This window comes from Poeciliopsis prolifica, unplaced genomic scaffold, assembly GCF_027474105.1.
Source record: "Poeciliopsis prolifica strain line A6 unplaced genomic scaffold, Auburn_PproV2 SCAFFOLD026, whole genome shotgun sequence".
NCBI classification, from domain to species: domain Eukaryota; kingdom Metazoa; phylum Chordata; class Actinopteri; order Cyprinodontiformes; family Poeciliidae; genus Poeciliopsis; species Poeciliopsis prolifica.
Window position 1 is genome coordinate 4868933 of NW_026562401.1, and position 14317 is coordinate 4883249.

The following is a 14317-nucleotide window of genomic DNA, read 5'->3' on the forward strand; positions in this document are numbered from 1 at the left end:
TTATTCATTGTTTATATTTGAACCGAATATGCCATCACACTGTAAAACATTATTTTACAATAATTTTTAAACTGACAAAACTATAACTTGTAATTTTAGCTTAAGCTTTAGCCTCACTCCACGACAGTGGTGTCCAGAATCAGTGCTAAAGCAGGTCTAATGCTGCGTTCTAGGTGTACTCCACTGCAAAAACACAAAATCCTACTGTCTTGTTTTCTAGTTTCTAATGCAAATATGTTAGCACGCCTGAAAAACGAGAAAATTAACTTACATGTAACTTTTCAGCAAGAAATATGAGCTTGTTAAAATCAGTAACTCCTTAAAATTGATTTAAAAAAAAGGAGCATTTTAGTGATCCTTTACAATGTTTTAAAGATGTTTAACGTAACGGATGTACTGATTGTTACCAAACTTGAAACTTTTGTTGTGTTTATCTTCACATGCCTGAGTAATGAACGACTTTTCTTCTTTGTCTCCTCTCTGTGACGTATCTGGACCATCTGGACCTCCTGTTTTGTGGAAGCGCAGTACTCTCCCAGCATGCTGACTGGTTACGGGGGAAATCAATCACACCCCAACCCCTCCCATTCGAGGAACCTGTATTCACATTAATTCTTTTTTTTTTTTGCTAGAAAATGTATAGAAAAAATAATGTTTAGTTTTCATATGAATGGACACTTTAATGAAATGAAAAAGAAACTAATCTAAATCAAATGAATGCTAGATGTGAATCAGTACCACTGAAAAATACTATTAAAAGCACTTAATAAGGAAGGGATTGCTGATGTAACCAGCTGCGACGCTGCTGGTTGTTGGTGCGAAGCTACGAATCGACGCCTCACGGTCTAACTTCTTCCCCCTTTGTTTGTTGGAAATCTGTGTAAACTGTGAACAGTGACAGGCCAGTCTGAACAGTATCGATGCTACAGGCGTTGTAGTTTTATATTCTTACATGTATCTGTACCACCTGTTTATTTTCATGTTTTTATATGAATATTGTGTAGAAAAAAACAGGAAAAAAAAAACCACTGGCTCGTAGCAAAACAACTCATTTTTTTCTGCGAATGGTCATGCAGTTCCTTCACTTGGTATACGTTTTTTTATTATTATTATTACTTTTTATAGGTGGCAATTCTGTCTTTTCCTTGTACTACTTAATGATGCTACTCTGTATATTTCACTGTCAACCGTATCTCAGTATTCATGAGCCTTTGTCTAAAAGGAAAAACAAAAAAAAGGAGAAAAACTCCACCTTGTTTAGTGGAGAACTACAAATCCCACGCAAATGACAGCAGGTACATAGCAATATGACCCTTGCTACTGGTGCTGCAGTAGCTCTACCGTAACAAGCAATAATAACTATGTATAGCAGCGGGTTTCTGGGATCTCTCCAAGATGTTTTGTGTATATATGGTACGATTTGAGATTTCATCGAATCCCCCTTCCCTGCCAACTGACCCTGTTAATTGAGTTTGTATGGTTACCAATGCTCCTTTTGAATGGCATCCTTTTACACTCCAGAGTCTAATATAAATAAAAACAACTTCAATAACCGGTAACCAGCCTTTGCTTTCTTCTTATGAGTGGATAACAAAACAGAGCGTGCGACGCAATAAATCAAAACAAGAGGTCCACGTTTATTATTATAAATAAGCATCAACAACAGGAACTCAAGAGGTTCAGGATTAGTCACTAGTGTCCATCAGAGACGGCGCTCCTACTTATTTGAGTATGCATAGTTCAACAAACAGAAATACAGCATCCAGTCACAGAACAGTTTTGTTTTTGCATGTGTTACAGATAGCTGAAAATGACCTGAATTTATTTGATGATTCATCAAAATAAACACAAACTCCATTGCAGGTAAGGCTCGCCTGCATCGTCACGTCTTATTAGAAAAATAAAGACATCAGATGCACATTTTGACGATGATTCTCATGGGAACTATGAAGCAAAACACTCAAGAATTTTAATTTGTTCTGGCTCGATAACTTCCATCCTGCAAAGCTGTGCGACGCTGCTTTTCCTAAGTGAGACATGATCTATTGCGGGAGCTTTTTAGAAGAACTATCATCCCCTGACGAGCTTACTGAACACTCAGTGTGGTATTTTCTACTGGTTAGATCTATCATCTGCAAGTACTTTATTATTTTAGGTTTCCTTTTTTTGGCATTTGACATTTTCCAGGGGAAAAAAAAAATTATTAAAAACCAAAACGTTTTCAGAAGAAAAATTAAGAGCACGCAATAATGCACCAAAGGGCCAAAATTATATCTCAGGGTTCCAAAATAAACATACAGCCTCACTAATATTTGGATAAATATTTCTTTGTAATTAGTAGTGCCTGCAGTTTGTTTCTTTGTTGTTGTTGTTGTTATTTTGTTGAGTTTCAAAAAAGATTTGCAGAAAATCACAAGACTTAAAAACCAAGTAGTTTGTGCAGTCTCAATATTATAACACAAAAACAACCGAAAAGGAACCAATACTGCCACAATCTGGGAACTGGAGGAATACCAGAGTCTCAGAAAACTGGTAGATGTTTCAGTGCAAAGACCGGAAACTACAAGAAAGTCTTCTAAAATGTAATCATTTTCTTTCCCACATCTTAAATGTCAACAAAAACTAATTTAATAATCCAATCAGCTGTTCTCCCACATAGAGATCTAGATGTTTCAGATTCTTGTCTGGGAAAACAAGAGGCAGCAGAGCAAAAGAAAACACTTTCATTTAGAAGAAACGGTTTTCTTTTTCCACTGAAATTGAATAGCAGATGTGTTTATGTGTATTGATTTAATCCCAACCAAAGTCAATCGGGTTAACAGAGCAGACAGGATCCGCCATTGTGACAATATAAACACGCAGCAGGCAGTCACAAAGTTTTCTGATTCATAGCTGCAGATCCTGCTTCACAGTTCAGCCATCCTGGCACATGTGTGCCTTTATAAGCACAACCAAACGCATTTCCACCTCACAAATCCCACTCCGCAGTGCATAGAAAAGAAACAACAAAGAGCAAAAAGACATCGCAGCTGCTTCATCGGTACGTCCTGATATGTCCGAAAATCACCCAAATCTGAGACAACGACAAAGAAAATCACCTCAGAACATGATTACCTTCGTATTTCAGTAATTAAGGTACCATTAACACGGCTGCTTAATCATTAACAAATCCTGCAAGTAAAACTGCAAACAGTTCAGTCAGTTCTCATAAGCATATTTGTCTCAAACAAAGCCCCACTTCAGCTTCCTCCTTGTTTTAAGACGCGGTCATACCAGAGGGAACGCTTCAACAGCCGTTACAATCAGAAACTTCTTCATTTCAAGAGTAAACTTCACTCTCTGCTTCTCTTTGGATTTTCCTTTGTGTGTCTATGAAATGAATTTTAGTGCATTCCCTGAATACTTTTCTTTAATGAAGTGTTAAAAAACAACAAAAGTTGTAATTTTCCCCGAGGAGTTTTGTTTTTGATACAAAATGGTTCAATTGTTTGGGCTGTCGGGGTTTAGCCATGACCCGTCCTCCTCCACGTCCCGCCTGACCACCAGGAGCATCTCTGCCACTTCCTGGGACAGCTGCTCGCTGAGAAATGCTCTGCAAAACAGCAAGAAAGGAAAGTATTAGAAGAAGAATGCAGAGCGTAGAAGCAAAACAAAAAAAGTGAAGTAAGAGCCTTGCGATGGCTCGCATGGGAGTGACTGAATCACTGAGACGGAGATCTAGCAGGGCAAAGATTTGACCTAGTCCAGGGCGAGCCACATTCCTACCGTAGCTGTGCTTCTTCCCCGATGCAGGCGGGACCCTTCAGTTTGGAGTCCAGATTGTAGTACTGTCCGTTAACTTGCCGGACCGCCAGCCAGTGCCGCCGCCGGAGCGGGAGAGACACGATGCCCAGAGACACTCGAGAGGGAACGTTGAGAATAAAACCCTGGACCTTTGACATGCAGAGACTCTGAACCGACCTGCAGGTTTACAAAAGGTAGCGATAAATAGAAGAGTCAAAGACCAGAACTAAATCCAATTGAGAACTACGGCAAGTCAGACGTTCAAAGCTATTTAGAAAAAAACAAACCAAAATGGTTCATGTCAAGGTTTTTCTATCATTAGATGTGCAAAATCATTTGTCCTTTTCTGTACCACTTTGCATTATTTAATAAAACACACAGAAGTTTTTGTGAGTTATATGTCATAATTAAAACAGGGAATCAAAACGGCTGCTATCCAATATTATAACATAGTGATGGGTTGCTTATGCAAAAAAACCATTTCATGACAACTTTAACCTCTCACCTGCGTTTGTCCCACCACACGGCGGCCAGGTCTCTGCTCTGTAGTGCTGCCATGATCACGTTAACGTCATAGTTTCCTGTGCCTAATACTGACCGATGGGGGTTTACCACACACTGTGGAGCTAACCTGTGAAGAGAGGAATTAATGATGAATATAAACAAGTTTTTAATCCATCTCCGATTCTTCTTTAAATAAGTGTTAGTTGTTTGTTGAAAACCCACCAGGATCATGACTCATTCTGCATCATGCTCCTTCGGGCTGAAGACCAACAATGTGAGCAGTGGTCTCTCCAGCCACAATGGATTTATTTGTGCAAAGCAGCATCACTGTTTTCCCTGAAGGTTCCTCTTACATTTTCATAACAGTGACTTTGTCTAAAACGTAGCAAATTCATTTCAGCAAACACCATGGTTGTGCACTTAGTGGAGAGACAGGCTGGTATTTTCACCAATCTAAGGGCGGTCTGTCACCTAATTTACTCTCGGTTTGCTGTCCAGCGTTTGAGCCTTTAGCACCAGAATGTGGATTATGTTTGTGTCAGCAGAACTAGAGTTTTGAACCCAGAAAAAGGAGCTAAAACCTTTTTCCAGAGACTCTAGTTTATTAGTCAATCTTTAGCTTTTTTTTTTTTTTAGAAACTATAGAGTACTCACTATTTAGACCAATATTAGACTACTGTTTAGATTATTATGCAGAGGCACTCCTGTTATTGCAACTCATAAAAGGAGGCTTCATTTATGAAGAGCAGAACCAAAGAGAAGAAAGAAGATTATACAATCTTGTCCATTGGTGATATCCTCAACTTCGGCATCACTCTGTCCAACTTTCTAGACGTTTACAGACATTTAAAGTGGAGCGGCAAAAGCAAAAAGATGATATAAAAGTGCTTGCCAACAGCAGATGGCAAGAGACATTGTTGTGACATATCATCTCCGATGCCTGGAAATTGAGCTGTCAGCATGTCATGACATGTCATAGAGCAACAGTCTTCAGTCAGAGGCTTCATCAAATTTACAGTAACACTGACTGCTACCATAAATGTTTCCAGCCCACAGCACCACTGTCTCTACTCTGACTCTTAAGATAACTGAATAAGAGTTACAGCGGTACTGTTCAATATGAACTGAATTTTGCTTGCTGTTTTCTACTGTTTATGTCTTGCAACTTTGACTTTCTGTTGAAAAAAAAACTGCCATTTGTTGTCACAAAACGTCAGCGCTGCTGTTTGAGCGTCGTGATGAAGTGCCCGCGTGCCAGGGTGAAGTGATTGGGTTACCGTTTACAGATGTCATCGGCTGTCTCCTTGGTAAACACCCGCTCCTGGAGCACGTTGTTCAGCGCATGTATGGCGCACAGCTCCAAGCGCTGCTTCTCGTGAAACACCTCTCCGTCGCTCATACTAAAACTTCAAATACACAGAGAGAAAAAAGTTACGTTTTCGAGAAGCGTCACACGTTACAGCTCTTCTCATGCTAGTTAGCATCTGCTTACCCTTTCGCGGAGCCGACTTGTGACAGCCCGCTGATTGTTCTCTGTTTTCGGCTGCAGGCAGGCAGGAAAACAGCAGCAGAGTGGACTATTATTATTCAACAAAAGCCAAATGAAACCACTGACCTGCTGATAAAGCAAATCCCTCATATGATGCTGGAGTCTGAAACCGGAAGTAGGGCTCTTGTTGTTGTGATGCTGCTGCTGTTGTTGAGAGGTTGTCACACACCCCGAATTCAACGGTAAAATAAACTCCCACAGCGTCAAGTAATCGATTTAACCCACTGGAATAAATTTAAAAAACTAAAAATAGTCGACGGAGCTAACTTAGGTCTTAAACCTCATATGACTTCCAGAGATTGCACTCCAAAGAGTGCAAGAGTACACTGTGCTGTAGTGACCTCTAGTGGTGAGCCTTGTGAAGTGAAAGATCGCGACAACTTGGAAAACAACTAGATAGATAGATAGATAGATAGATAGATAGATAGATAGATAGATAGATAGATAGATAGATAGATAGATAGATAGATAGATAGATAGATAGATAGATAGATAGATAGATAGATAGATAGATAGATAGATAGATAGATAGATAGATAGATAGATAGATAGATAGATATAGATAGATAGATAGATAGATAGATAGATAGATAGATAGATAGATAGATAGATAGATAGATAGATAGATAGATAGATAGATAGATAGATAGATAGATAGATCAGAACAAATTTATGTGTATCAGCAGCACATAAGGACACAAAGATAATATGTTATGTAGGCTATTCTCTATTCTGTCCTGTCTTATCCGATACTATCTATTCTGTAATTGTAAATTGTAATTTAAAACTTCACTAGAGTCCAAACGTGTTAATTTCATCTGATTGGATATGATTTGGAAGGGAACAGTCTTATATGAAGTCTGACACGCAGCAGTGGATATCAGAACAAGCCAAGCTACAAAGTCCCAGCCGTTGTCTGTAGACATCTGAGACAGAGTTGTCCTTTCACACAAGAATACAGACAATTCCTTGTGGTGTTAGTTAATATTTTAATAACTTTTTAAAAATAGCCTTGTTTTTTTTTTCTTTGTGTTATGAGGTATTATCCATAGAATTTTGATGAAAAGAATTTATTGAAAATATTTTAGAATAAGGCTATGAATTTATTTATATATAAATGTAAGACTAGTTTTCTTGGCAGAAAGGATCACTGCAGGGCTGTTGGATGAGATTATGAAACACTGGACCTTTTGGTACAGGTGTGGAAATGGACCTCTGCTCCTTTTAATGAGTGCAAAGACACCCAGACTGAGAGGGAAGTAAGATTACAAAAGCCAAACCAGAACCATTTCTGCCTCATTTACTGTAGCTCTATGACTTAACTCTCTTATTCCTTCTTATTCTTATTTTCACATTATGTAATTTTTAAAAATTCATCCTTTTCAGTGGCACATCTCTTGGATTATGAATACAATATTTCTATTATAACAACTACACAGTATTTTAAATTACAATATTACTCAGTACATTATTGTTATTGCTAATCTTGTTTTGATCTATTTTTAACACTTTTTGAGCTTTTATCAATATATTCAAAATGAGAAATAATTTTACATAACTTCTGATTCTGAAGACATTAATAAAATATGTGATATATTCTTTCTTAGAGAAATTTGCAAATATAAACAATTTCAGTAATTACAGCTGACCTAAAACAAGATAGTTAGATCTAATTTAACTTCATGCTTCACATGTTTGAATAGCCCACATCTATTTCTCAGAAATTTTTTATGAGTAGTTTGTATTTGTCATAGTAGTTAGTTTGGGCATTTAAAACTAATCTTATTGATTTTCAAACAAGTTAGGCGAGGAGTGAAATAATTTTCAGTTTTAAGTTCTGACTTCTCCAATTCTTCAGTTCAAAAATACTTTAGTTATCCCAAAATTAAAATGTTGTTGCAACTCATTTAATTCAAACATCTTCAGAGTCATTTTGCATTGTGGGCAGGAAGGATCTCCAGTAACAATCAGTCTTGCAAGAAATCTGAAGAGACCTATGACTGAAGACAGCTGACGTAAGACAGGTCATTTCCATGCAGCAGAGACAATATTCACAGTAACATGTCCTTGATGACACCATCAGTTGTTGGTAGGCACTGCCAATCCACTTCATTTGCATTTGTTGCTCCTCTTTAAATCTCTTTTGGGGCTTTTGGTCAGTGATTTGATTCTTGCCTATTATGATAATTTCTTTATAGTTCAAAGGAATAATTTGAACTATAAAGAAACATGGGCCCCAGTAAATTTGGAGAATCACATATACTATTAACATTTGCCACACATTAAATCTCATACAGTTATACAACATAATCAATTAAGATTTAGTGCGTTATCAACTGCATAATAACAGGAGCACCATGTGGAAGGACTAATACAAGTAATTACTGTTAGTTTTACCACTTTAGAATGCCACATATTTAACAAAAGCAAATATTTTGCCTGTTTTAAGTAAATAATTAGAATACTGATCATTGGTTTTAAGGTCATTGGCCTGATTGAAACGGTATGTAGACTCCACACTTGAGATTTTTGGGCGCCGCTAACTTATGCTGGTGTTTAAATGATGCTGACCCTGTATTGATCGGGGTTTGTAAGTTTTTTTCAAAAGAACCAATGACTGGAGAGTATAAGTCATAATTTTAATTTTCTGAAGCTGATAGGACTGTCCTCTGTGATGAAACGATAATTCTGCACAATGATTGGCTAAACCTTTCTGACGTATCACGTAACCAACCTTATCATTGGTCAGCGGCAGTAGGTTAAACCGTAGAACGTATTTCTGTTCCTGTATCAACGTATAGAAGAAGAAAAGAAAAACAATAACGTCCGAGGCAGGCTTAAGTTTTCATCAGAGACATTTATTATATATTTAAAAAATAATAAAAACATTTCCTTATATCTGACACAAGCCATACATTCGTCGTCCTTCTCGAAGATGGTAAGCTTGATTACCGAATATATTGCTAACAGCTAGCTGCTAGCTTGAGCCGACATTTACTCGTCGAAGGCTCTCCTGAGTGTTTTATTTCTTTTGTTGTAATATGTGCTTTAATAATATAATATCTTTTTCATTTAGTAAACTCAATAAGGGAATTTACAAAGAAACTGGTAATTTTCCAGCTATTTAGACCTGATCCTAACTGTCCTAAGCTAGGGTTCGCAATGCTAACCGTTTCCTATAATTACCTTTCTCTATGAGATGCTCCATCAAAATACTTTCCAGACAACTTGCATTTAATGCGGAATTATGTGTTTTTTATAGAAGGTAAGAGCCTAGTAGACGGATAAAGCTATTTTAATCTTTTGAAAAAACTTTGTGTTGACCGATTGCACAAGAGATTCCAAACTATATCCAGCTCAAGATCAGTGAAAATGCATTGAAGTGTAAAACAGATTCTGTAGTCAAACTAAATTAACTAAAGAGTACTTAAGGAAAAGGAGTGTAATGAAATGATGCTGATGGTTTGTTTCATGCCATATTGAATTAAACTATCACATGCAAAAGACGGGCTTTGAACTGTCAATGGAAATACTTTTTAATTAGGAAAGACTGCAGTAAAGTCAGTGTTTTTTAGAACAATTTCTGTGTTAAGATCAGTGGTTTTGATAAAAATGTTTTTTTTTTTAGCATTAAGTGTATGTACTCAAAATTTACAAACTAAGGAACAAAATGTTAGATCCATCATATCGGAGACAGAAGTAATAATATTGGTTTATGCTTGATACACTTTCAATATTTTGTATTTCATTTTAATAAAAATAGATTAAGGTCAGAGGCATATGTTGTAATGATTTTATATTTCCTTAATTTTCTGTTTGATTTTGAACTTGAACCTTTATGAATCTGCAGCACATTCCCGAGGGTTGTTCTTACTCCCAAGTAGAACAACAGCAAAAAAAAAAAAAAAAAAAAAATTAAATAATAGTACTAATAATTTTTAATCTAAACAATATGACGTTGCCTTAGAACCTTAGAACCTTGCCCAGCAAGGTTCTAAGTTCTTTAGGGATTTTAAAAATGTATTTACTTATTTTTTAATGGACTTGCCTTATTACACAACTTCTCGTTTGCTAAAGGTTTAATGATCTTTCTCTTCAGAACTCTAATGTAGAGAATTTGCCCCCCCACGTTCTGCGGCTGGTCTACAAAGAAGTTTCTGCTTTGGCTGCAGACCCCCCAGAGGGCATCAAGATCTATCCCAGTGAAGAAGACATAACTGAACTTCACACATCTATTGAAGGACCAGGTAATGTTTGCAGTGTAACCTCTTAATAGAAAATTTTCTGTTTGCATTTATTTGTTTAATTTTTTGAAATTCTTAAGGTAGCCATATTCTTATTCAGATTGTGTGTAACACATCAGTTTGATCATGGCTCATAGAAACATGCAATTAGCTACAAAGTAGACAAAAAATAACATTAGAATGTTTTATTATAATTGTGTAATGTCTTAATCTTATAGTTTCAATGGGGAATTTATTATTGTTTTAACCATGTACATTACAAGACAAGAGAAAACATCCCTCCGTAACCATAGTGAAGCAAAAACATAAAGCACAAAAATGAGAGTGCTTTAGAAAAGTATTCATACTCATTCAACTTCATCAAAATATGTGCCAAGAAAAATTCAATATATTTGATTCAAAATTATGTAAATACAGTCTAGCTATGACTGATTTAATTTCATTAGTATTTCAGCTGTTCAGCAAAGCCTTCGAAATTTTGTGGCGAACAAATTTGGTTATGAAACTTTTAAGATCTTGTTCAATCAGTTATTGCAGAACAGGGAAATATCAGATATAGTATTATTTATGGGTAAAGTACCTTGGGAGCAAAAAACTAGCACTGCACTGATTTATTTATTTACTTTTTCCCCTTTGCAAACATTCTGTGAAAGAAAGCGTTGCGATGACGTTAGTCTGAGCAACGCACACACAGAAAAATAATAATACTGCCATTACTCTGCTCCTATTTTTATCATCTAAGTACTTAATTGGTGTTGTGTGAGTCAGATTAAATAGATGAACAACAGTCAGTGGCCGCCATGTTGTCTGTGCGTTTATTTTCCTTTCCCCTGCTGCTTTGAACCAAGAAGAGGCAGATCAGATATTTTACTCCTTCATGCAGCATACTGCCTCACTCTATTTGTAAGTCTGTGATCCAGAACGTGATATCAGAACCGATAAGATTATAGGCATTCATTATTTGTGGTTGATATTTTTTTTCCCCTCAGCTGACTCAGCAGCAGCTTTGTGAGCCTTTTTTTTTTTTTGGGATGGTAAAACATTTGTATAGACTGGGTTTGACACAGTAATGAGATACATGCTCATGTGATAAATTCTTTATACTCTGACAGAGGGAACACCATTTGCCGGCGGCATTTTCCGAATGCGACTGGTCCTCGGGAAGGACTTCCCTGCTGTTCCGCCCAAGGGGTATTTCCTGACCAAGATTTTTCACCCAAACGTGGGTCACAAGGGGGAGATCTGTGTCAATGTGCTGAAGAGGGACTGGAAGGCAGAGCTCGGTCTCCGACACATCTTACTTGTAAGGTTCATTTATTTATTTTTATTTATTTATTATTTTAAGAACCTGAAATGAATTTACAGTGACATGACAACAAAAGAAAAAAAAAAAAACAAGGTTGAATTTACATCCTTCGCTGTCATCATCGTGCGACTTACTTTAATTTCTTATTTAATGGAAACACAGCTATGGTGAATGTTGCTTTTTCAACATTAGAAAATAGATAAAGACCTTGCGCCCATTTGTAATGGAAACACATCTACGACATAATTCTAAATCTTTTGCTTTGCTTTTTTCAAAATAAGACCATCAAGTGTCTTCTCATCCATCCAAACCCCGAGTCGGCGCTAAACGAGGAGGCTGGCCGCCTGCTTTTAGAGGATTATGCCGAGTACGAGTCCCGCGCCCGTCTCCTCACAGAAATCCACGCTATGGGCGGGCCGGGCGGGACCTCCGGGGCTCCTCAGGACCCTAACGATGGCCCACAGCCAAAGAAGCACGCAGGTGACCCCATGAAGAGAGCGGGGCCCAGCGTGGCAGCAGTACCAGCAGCTCTGGGTAATGGAGCCAATGGAGCCAGCACCACCAGCAGCAATAGCAACGGTAGTAGTAACACCAATAATGTAGCAGGGAAAAAGAAAGCAGATAAAAAGCGAGCTCTGAGGCGACTTTAATACCTCGGCAAAAATTTCTGTACGTATGAATGCGAGCGTGAGTGTAAATATAAATATTGAAATGTGTTGACAGAATTTTTAGTTGTTTTCTTTTTTTCTGACTCTTCCTGGACTATCCCTATTGTACCTCTGTTTTGCCTCCAGTTTGTTTTATCCTATTGGCTCTACAGGTTTGTTAATTACTTCCATACCTGAAGACACTGAAAAGCTTCTGAATACAGATTTTCAGCAGAATAATTCCGGTTATCTGTATTCTTCCTTTGAGCCAGTCTGATGGAACTACACTGCAGAAATATGACATGTAATGTCTACTATTGACGCATAATTCCTATGGTTTTGGACTTTATCAGGTATTTTTAAAGTGTTTCTTGCGGCTGTGGTGGTACTGTGTACTGCACAGCCTGCCTTGTTATTGAGTCTGAACTAGGACAAAGTTTTCAAATTGAGCTCAAGGGATTTTTATGGAAAATTTGCTGAAAAAAAATAAATAAATAAAAGTGCACATGCCCACTATCGGGACAGAAACAATGCTAGTGCGCCGAGCTGAATTTTTATAACCTGTATTTTTCATATCATGGTCTATATGTGATAAAGGTATGGAAGAATTAACACTGGATTATAGGAAATCTGTCGTTTTCTTCTTTTGTTTTTAAGAAAGAAAAAGAATATTTTCACTGTCCAGTATTTTCAAATATTTGACATGTCCGCACTCGGCTGTGTTGTGGTTGTGCGTGAAGATGTAGAGCAGTCACCGTGAGGGAGCAGGGTAAGCTGGTAACTTTTATAAAAACGTGCAAAACAAATGACAAAAAAAAATCTGATCGATTTACATCCGGTGAAGTATAGCTACATCTGCTACCTACTCTTTCCCACTACTGAAACTTCTGTGGTTTCCTTCCGGAAACTGCAGAAGGCATCCATGTTGGCTCGAGTTTCCTCCTCAATCACAGCACTGGCAGCGTTTCTTAGGCAGATTTTGTTCTGTTCTAAATGCATGTGAGGTCCACAGCTCCGGAGGAAATGCTCTGAAAAGACGCCTGTGAAACTCCGGTTATGGGATCAGCTGATGGCTGGATATTTTGTGTCCATTTTAAATTATTTGAAATAATAAAACATTGAAATATGACAAGTAAGATTAAATCGAGTTCTATTTGCTGTTTTCAGTTTTGTTTCAATGTAAAACAACTGAGTGTATCACCAAGGTTTCAAAACGTTGCAGATGACTTTGTGCCATTAAGCAACAGTCCAGATGTTTTTCCTCCTGGCTCAGGTAAGAGTCTTCTGTGTCGTTTGTAGCCTATGTTTTGGATTCGACTATGCGTTATGATTCTTGTGTTGACTCCAGACTTTACAACTAAATATACAAATTCCTCTCGAGACCGGTTCTCTGTTGCAGGTGGATATTTTCCTTCCGCTCCATTTTCTTTGAACATGCTCGGATATAGCATATTAATAGGGATGTGACACTCGAGTTTCCGATATTTACCCTTTTTGTAGTATTTCTAAAAACAAAACTGAATGTTTTCATGATCAGTAAATCAACATAACAATAAAGTGTAGCTTTATGAAATGCGGGACAAAAATATAGAGGTTGTTTTATGTTTTCATTTTAAAAAATACTTTATTGATCCTAAAGGGGAATTAAATACATTATGAGCTGTATCTGTGTGCCATGAGGATTAAGCTCAGCTGGTTCGACATGGTACCAGTAACGTGTCCACTTTTATCTTGTGATAACATAGAGTCCATTCCTTCTAAGTAATGTGTGTAAGAGTGATATTTTCACCGTCTGGCAATATCAATTAGCGCTCTGTTTTTGTTTAGAGTGGTCTCCTGCTCTGATGGAATAGTCATTATGAGGAAAAGACTAATTGCATCCACCCCTGCAAACTAGCCAGTGAAAGTGCACCCGGCAGAGCGTCATTGGACCATAATTGCGGGCTCCACCGGCCTCTGCCTCAGACACGCAGCAGCCCACCCACCTGTGTAGAAATAGCAGCCTGCCATGCAGGTAATTATCAGGCCCTTCTCAGGCACCTGGGGCTCCACATAACCCCCCTGTTCATCCCCCCGGGCTCCGTTATGTGAAAGTGCTTACCTCTTCCACCAGCTGCTATCCACCTCCTTTGGATCCCCATGCATAAACCCGGGGGCCCACACCTTTTATTTCAGGAATTATTCCAATCAAGAGTGATACTGTAGGCTGGGTAATCCATTTGTTTTAGTGTCATGACTCATCCAGCAAGCCTGATGCAAATTATTAGTGCACATGCTTTTTTCC

The 14317-nt window shown here is 37.8% G+C and overlaps 3 protein-coding genes across 5 annotated transcripts in view; 2 read left to right on the top strand and 1 right to left on the bottom strand.

The window, feature by feature from the left end:
• The window catches only part of ttyh1 (tweety family member 1), a 29131-nt gene extending 27572 nt beyond the window's left edge, over positions 1 to 1559 (top strand). For both annotated transcript variants that reach the window (XM_055047486.1, XM_055047487.1), the window contains exon 15: positions 529 to 1559. In XM_055047486.1, coding sequence (XP_054903461.1) covers positions 529 to 612 — 84 coding nt within the window. In that variant the 3' untranslated portion in view covers positions 613 to 1559. The remainder of the gene's footprint in view (positions 1 to 528) is intronic.
• Positions 1560 to 1617: 58 nt separating this feature from the next.
• On the bottom strand, positions 1618 to 6177 carry josd2 (Josephin domain containing 2). 2 transcript variants are annotated; one of them, XM_055047527.1, is made up of 5 exons: positions 5903 to 6177; positions 5565 to 5693; positions 4289 to 4414; positions 3766 to 3960; positions 1618 to 3592 (listed from the first exon to the last, which is right to left on the bottom strand). In XM_055047527.1, the coding sequence occupies exons 2-5, from the start codon at positions 5684 to 5686 to the stop codon at positions 3481 to 3483; spliced, it is 555 nt and encodes a 184-aa protein (XP_054903502.1). In that variant the 5' UTR covers positions 5687 to 5693; positions 5903 to 6177; the 3' UTR covers positions 1618 to 3480. The 2 variants fall into 2 exon arrangements, with proteins under 2 accessions (XP_054903502.1, XP_054903501.1); XM_055047526.1 differs by having other exon boundaries at positions 5780 to 6177.
• A 2423-nt stretch (positions 6178 to 8600) lies between these two features.
• ube2s (ubiquitin-conjugating enzyme E2S) lies at positions 8601 to 13165 on the top strand. Its single transcript, XM_055047519.1, has 4 exons — positions 8601 to 8774; positions 9936 to 10083; positions 11193 to 11383; positions 11668 to 13165. The coding sequence occupies exons 1-4, from the start codon at positions 8772 to 8774 to the stop codon at positions 12034 to 12036; spliced, it is 711 nt and encodes a 236-aa protein (XP_054903494.1). The 5' UTR covers positions 8601 to 8771; the 3' UTR covers positions 12037 to 13165.
• The last annotated feature ends 1152 nt before the right edge of the window (positions 13166 to 14317 follow it).

Coding starts and splice junctions, on each gene's coding strand:
- josd2 (XM_055047527.1), bottom strand. CDS start 5,686: ATGAGCGACGGAGAGGTGTTTCACGAGAAGCAGCGCTTGGAGCTGTGC. Junction 4,415..5,564: donor GCCGATGACATCTGTAAACG/GTAACCCAATCA, acceptor CTCTCTTCACAG/GTTAGCTCCACAGTGTGTGG. Junction 3,961..4,288: donor GTGTGGTGGGACAAACGCAG/GTGAGAGGTTAA, acceptor GTAAACCTGCAG/GTCGGTTCAGAGTCTCTGCA.
- ube2s (XM_055047519.1), top strand. Junction 10,084..11,192: donor CACATCTATTGAAGGACCAG/GTAATGTTTGCA, acceptor ATACTCTGACAG/AGGGAACACCATTTGCCGGC. Junction 11,384..11,667: donor GTCTCCGACACATCTTACTT/GTAAGGTTCATT, acceptor TTTCAAAATAAG/ACCATCAAGTGTCTTCTCAT.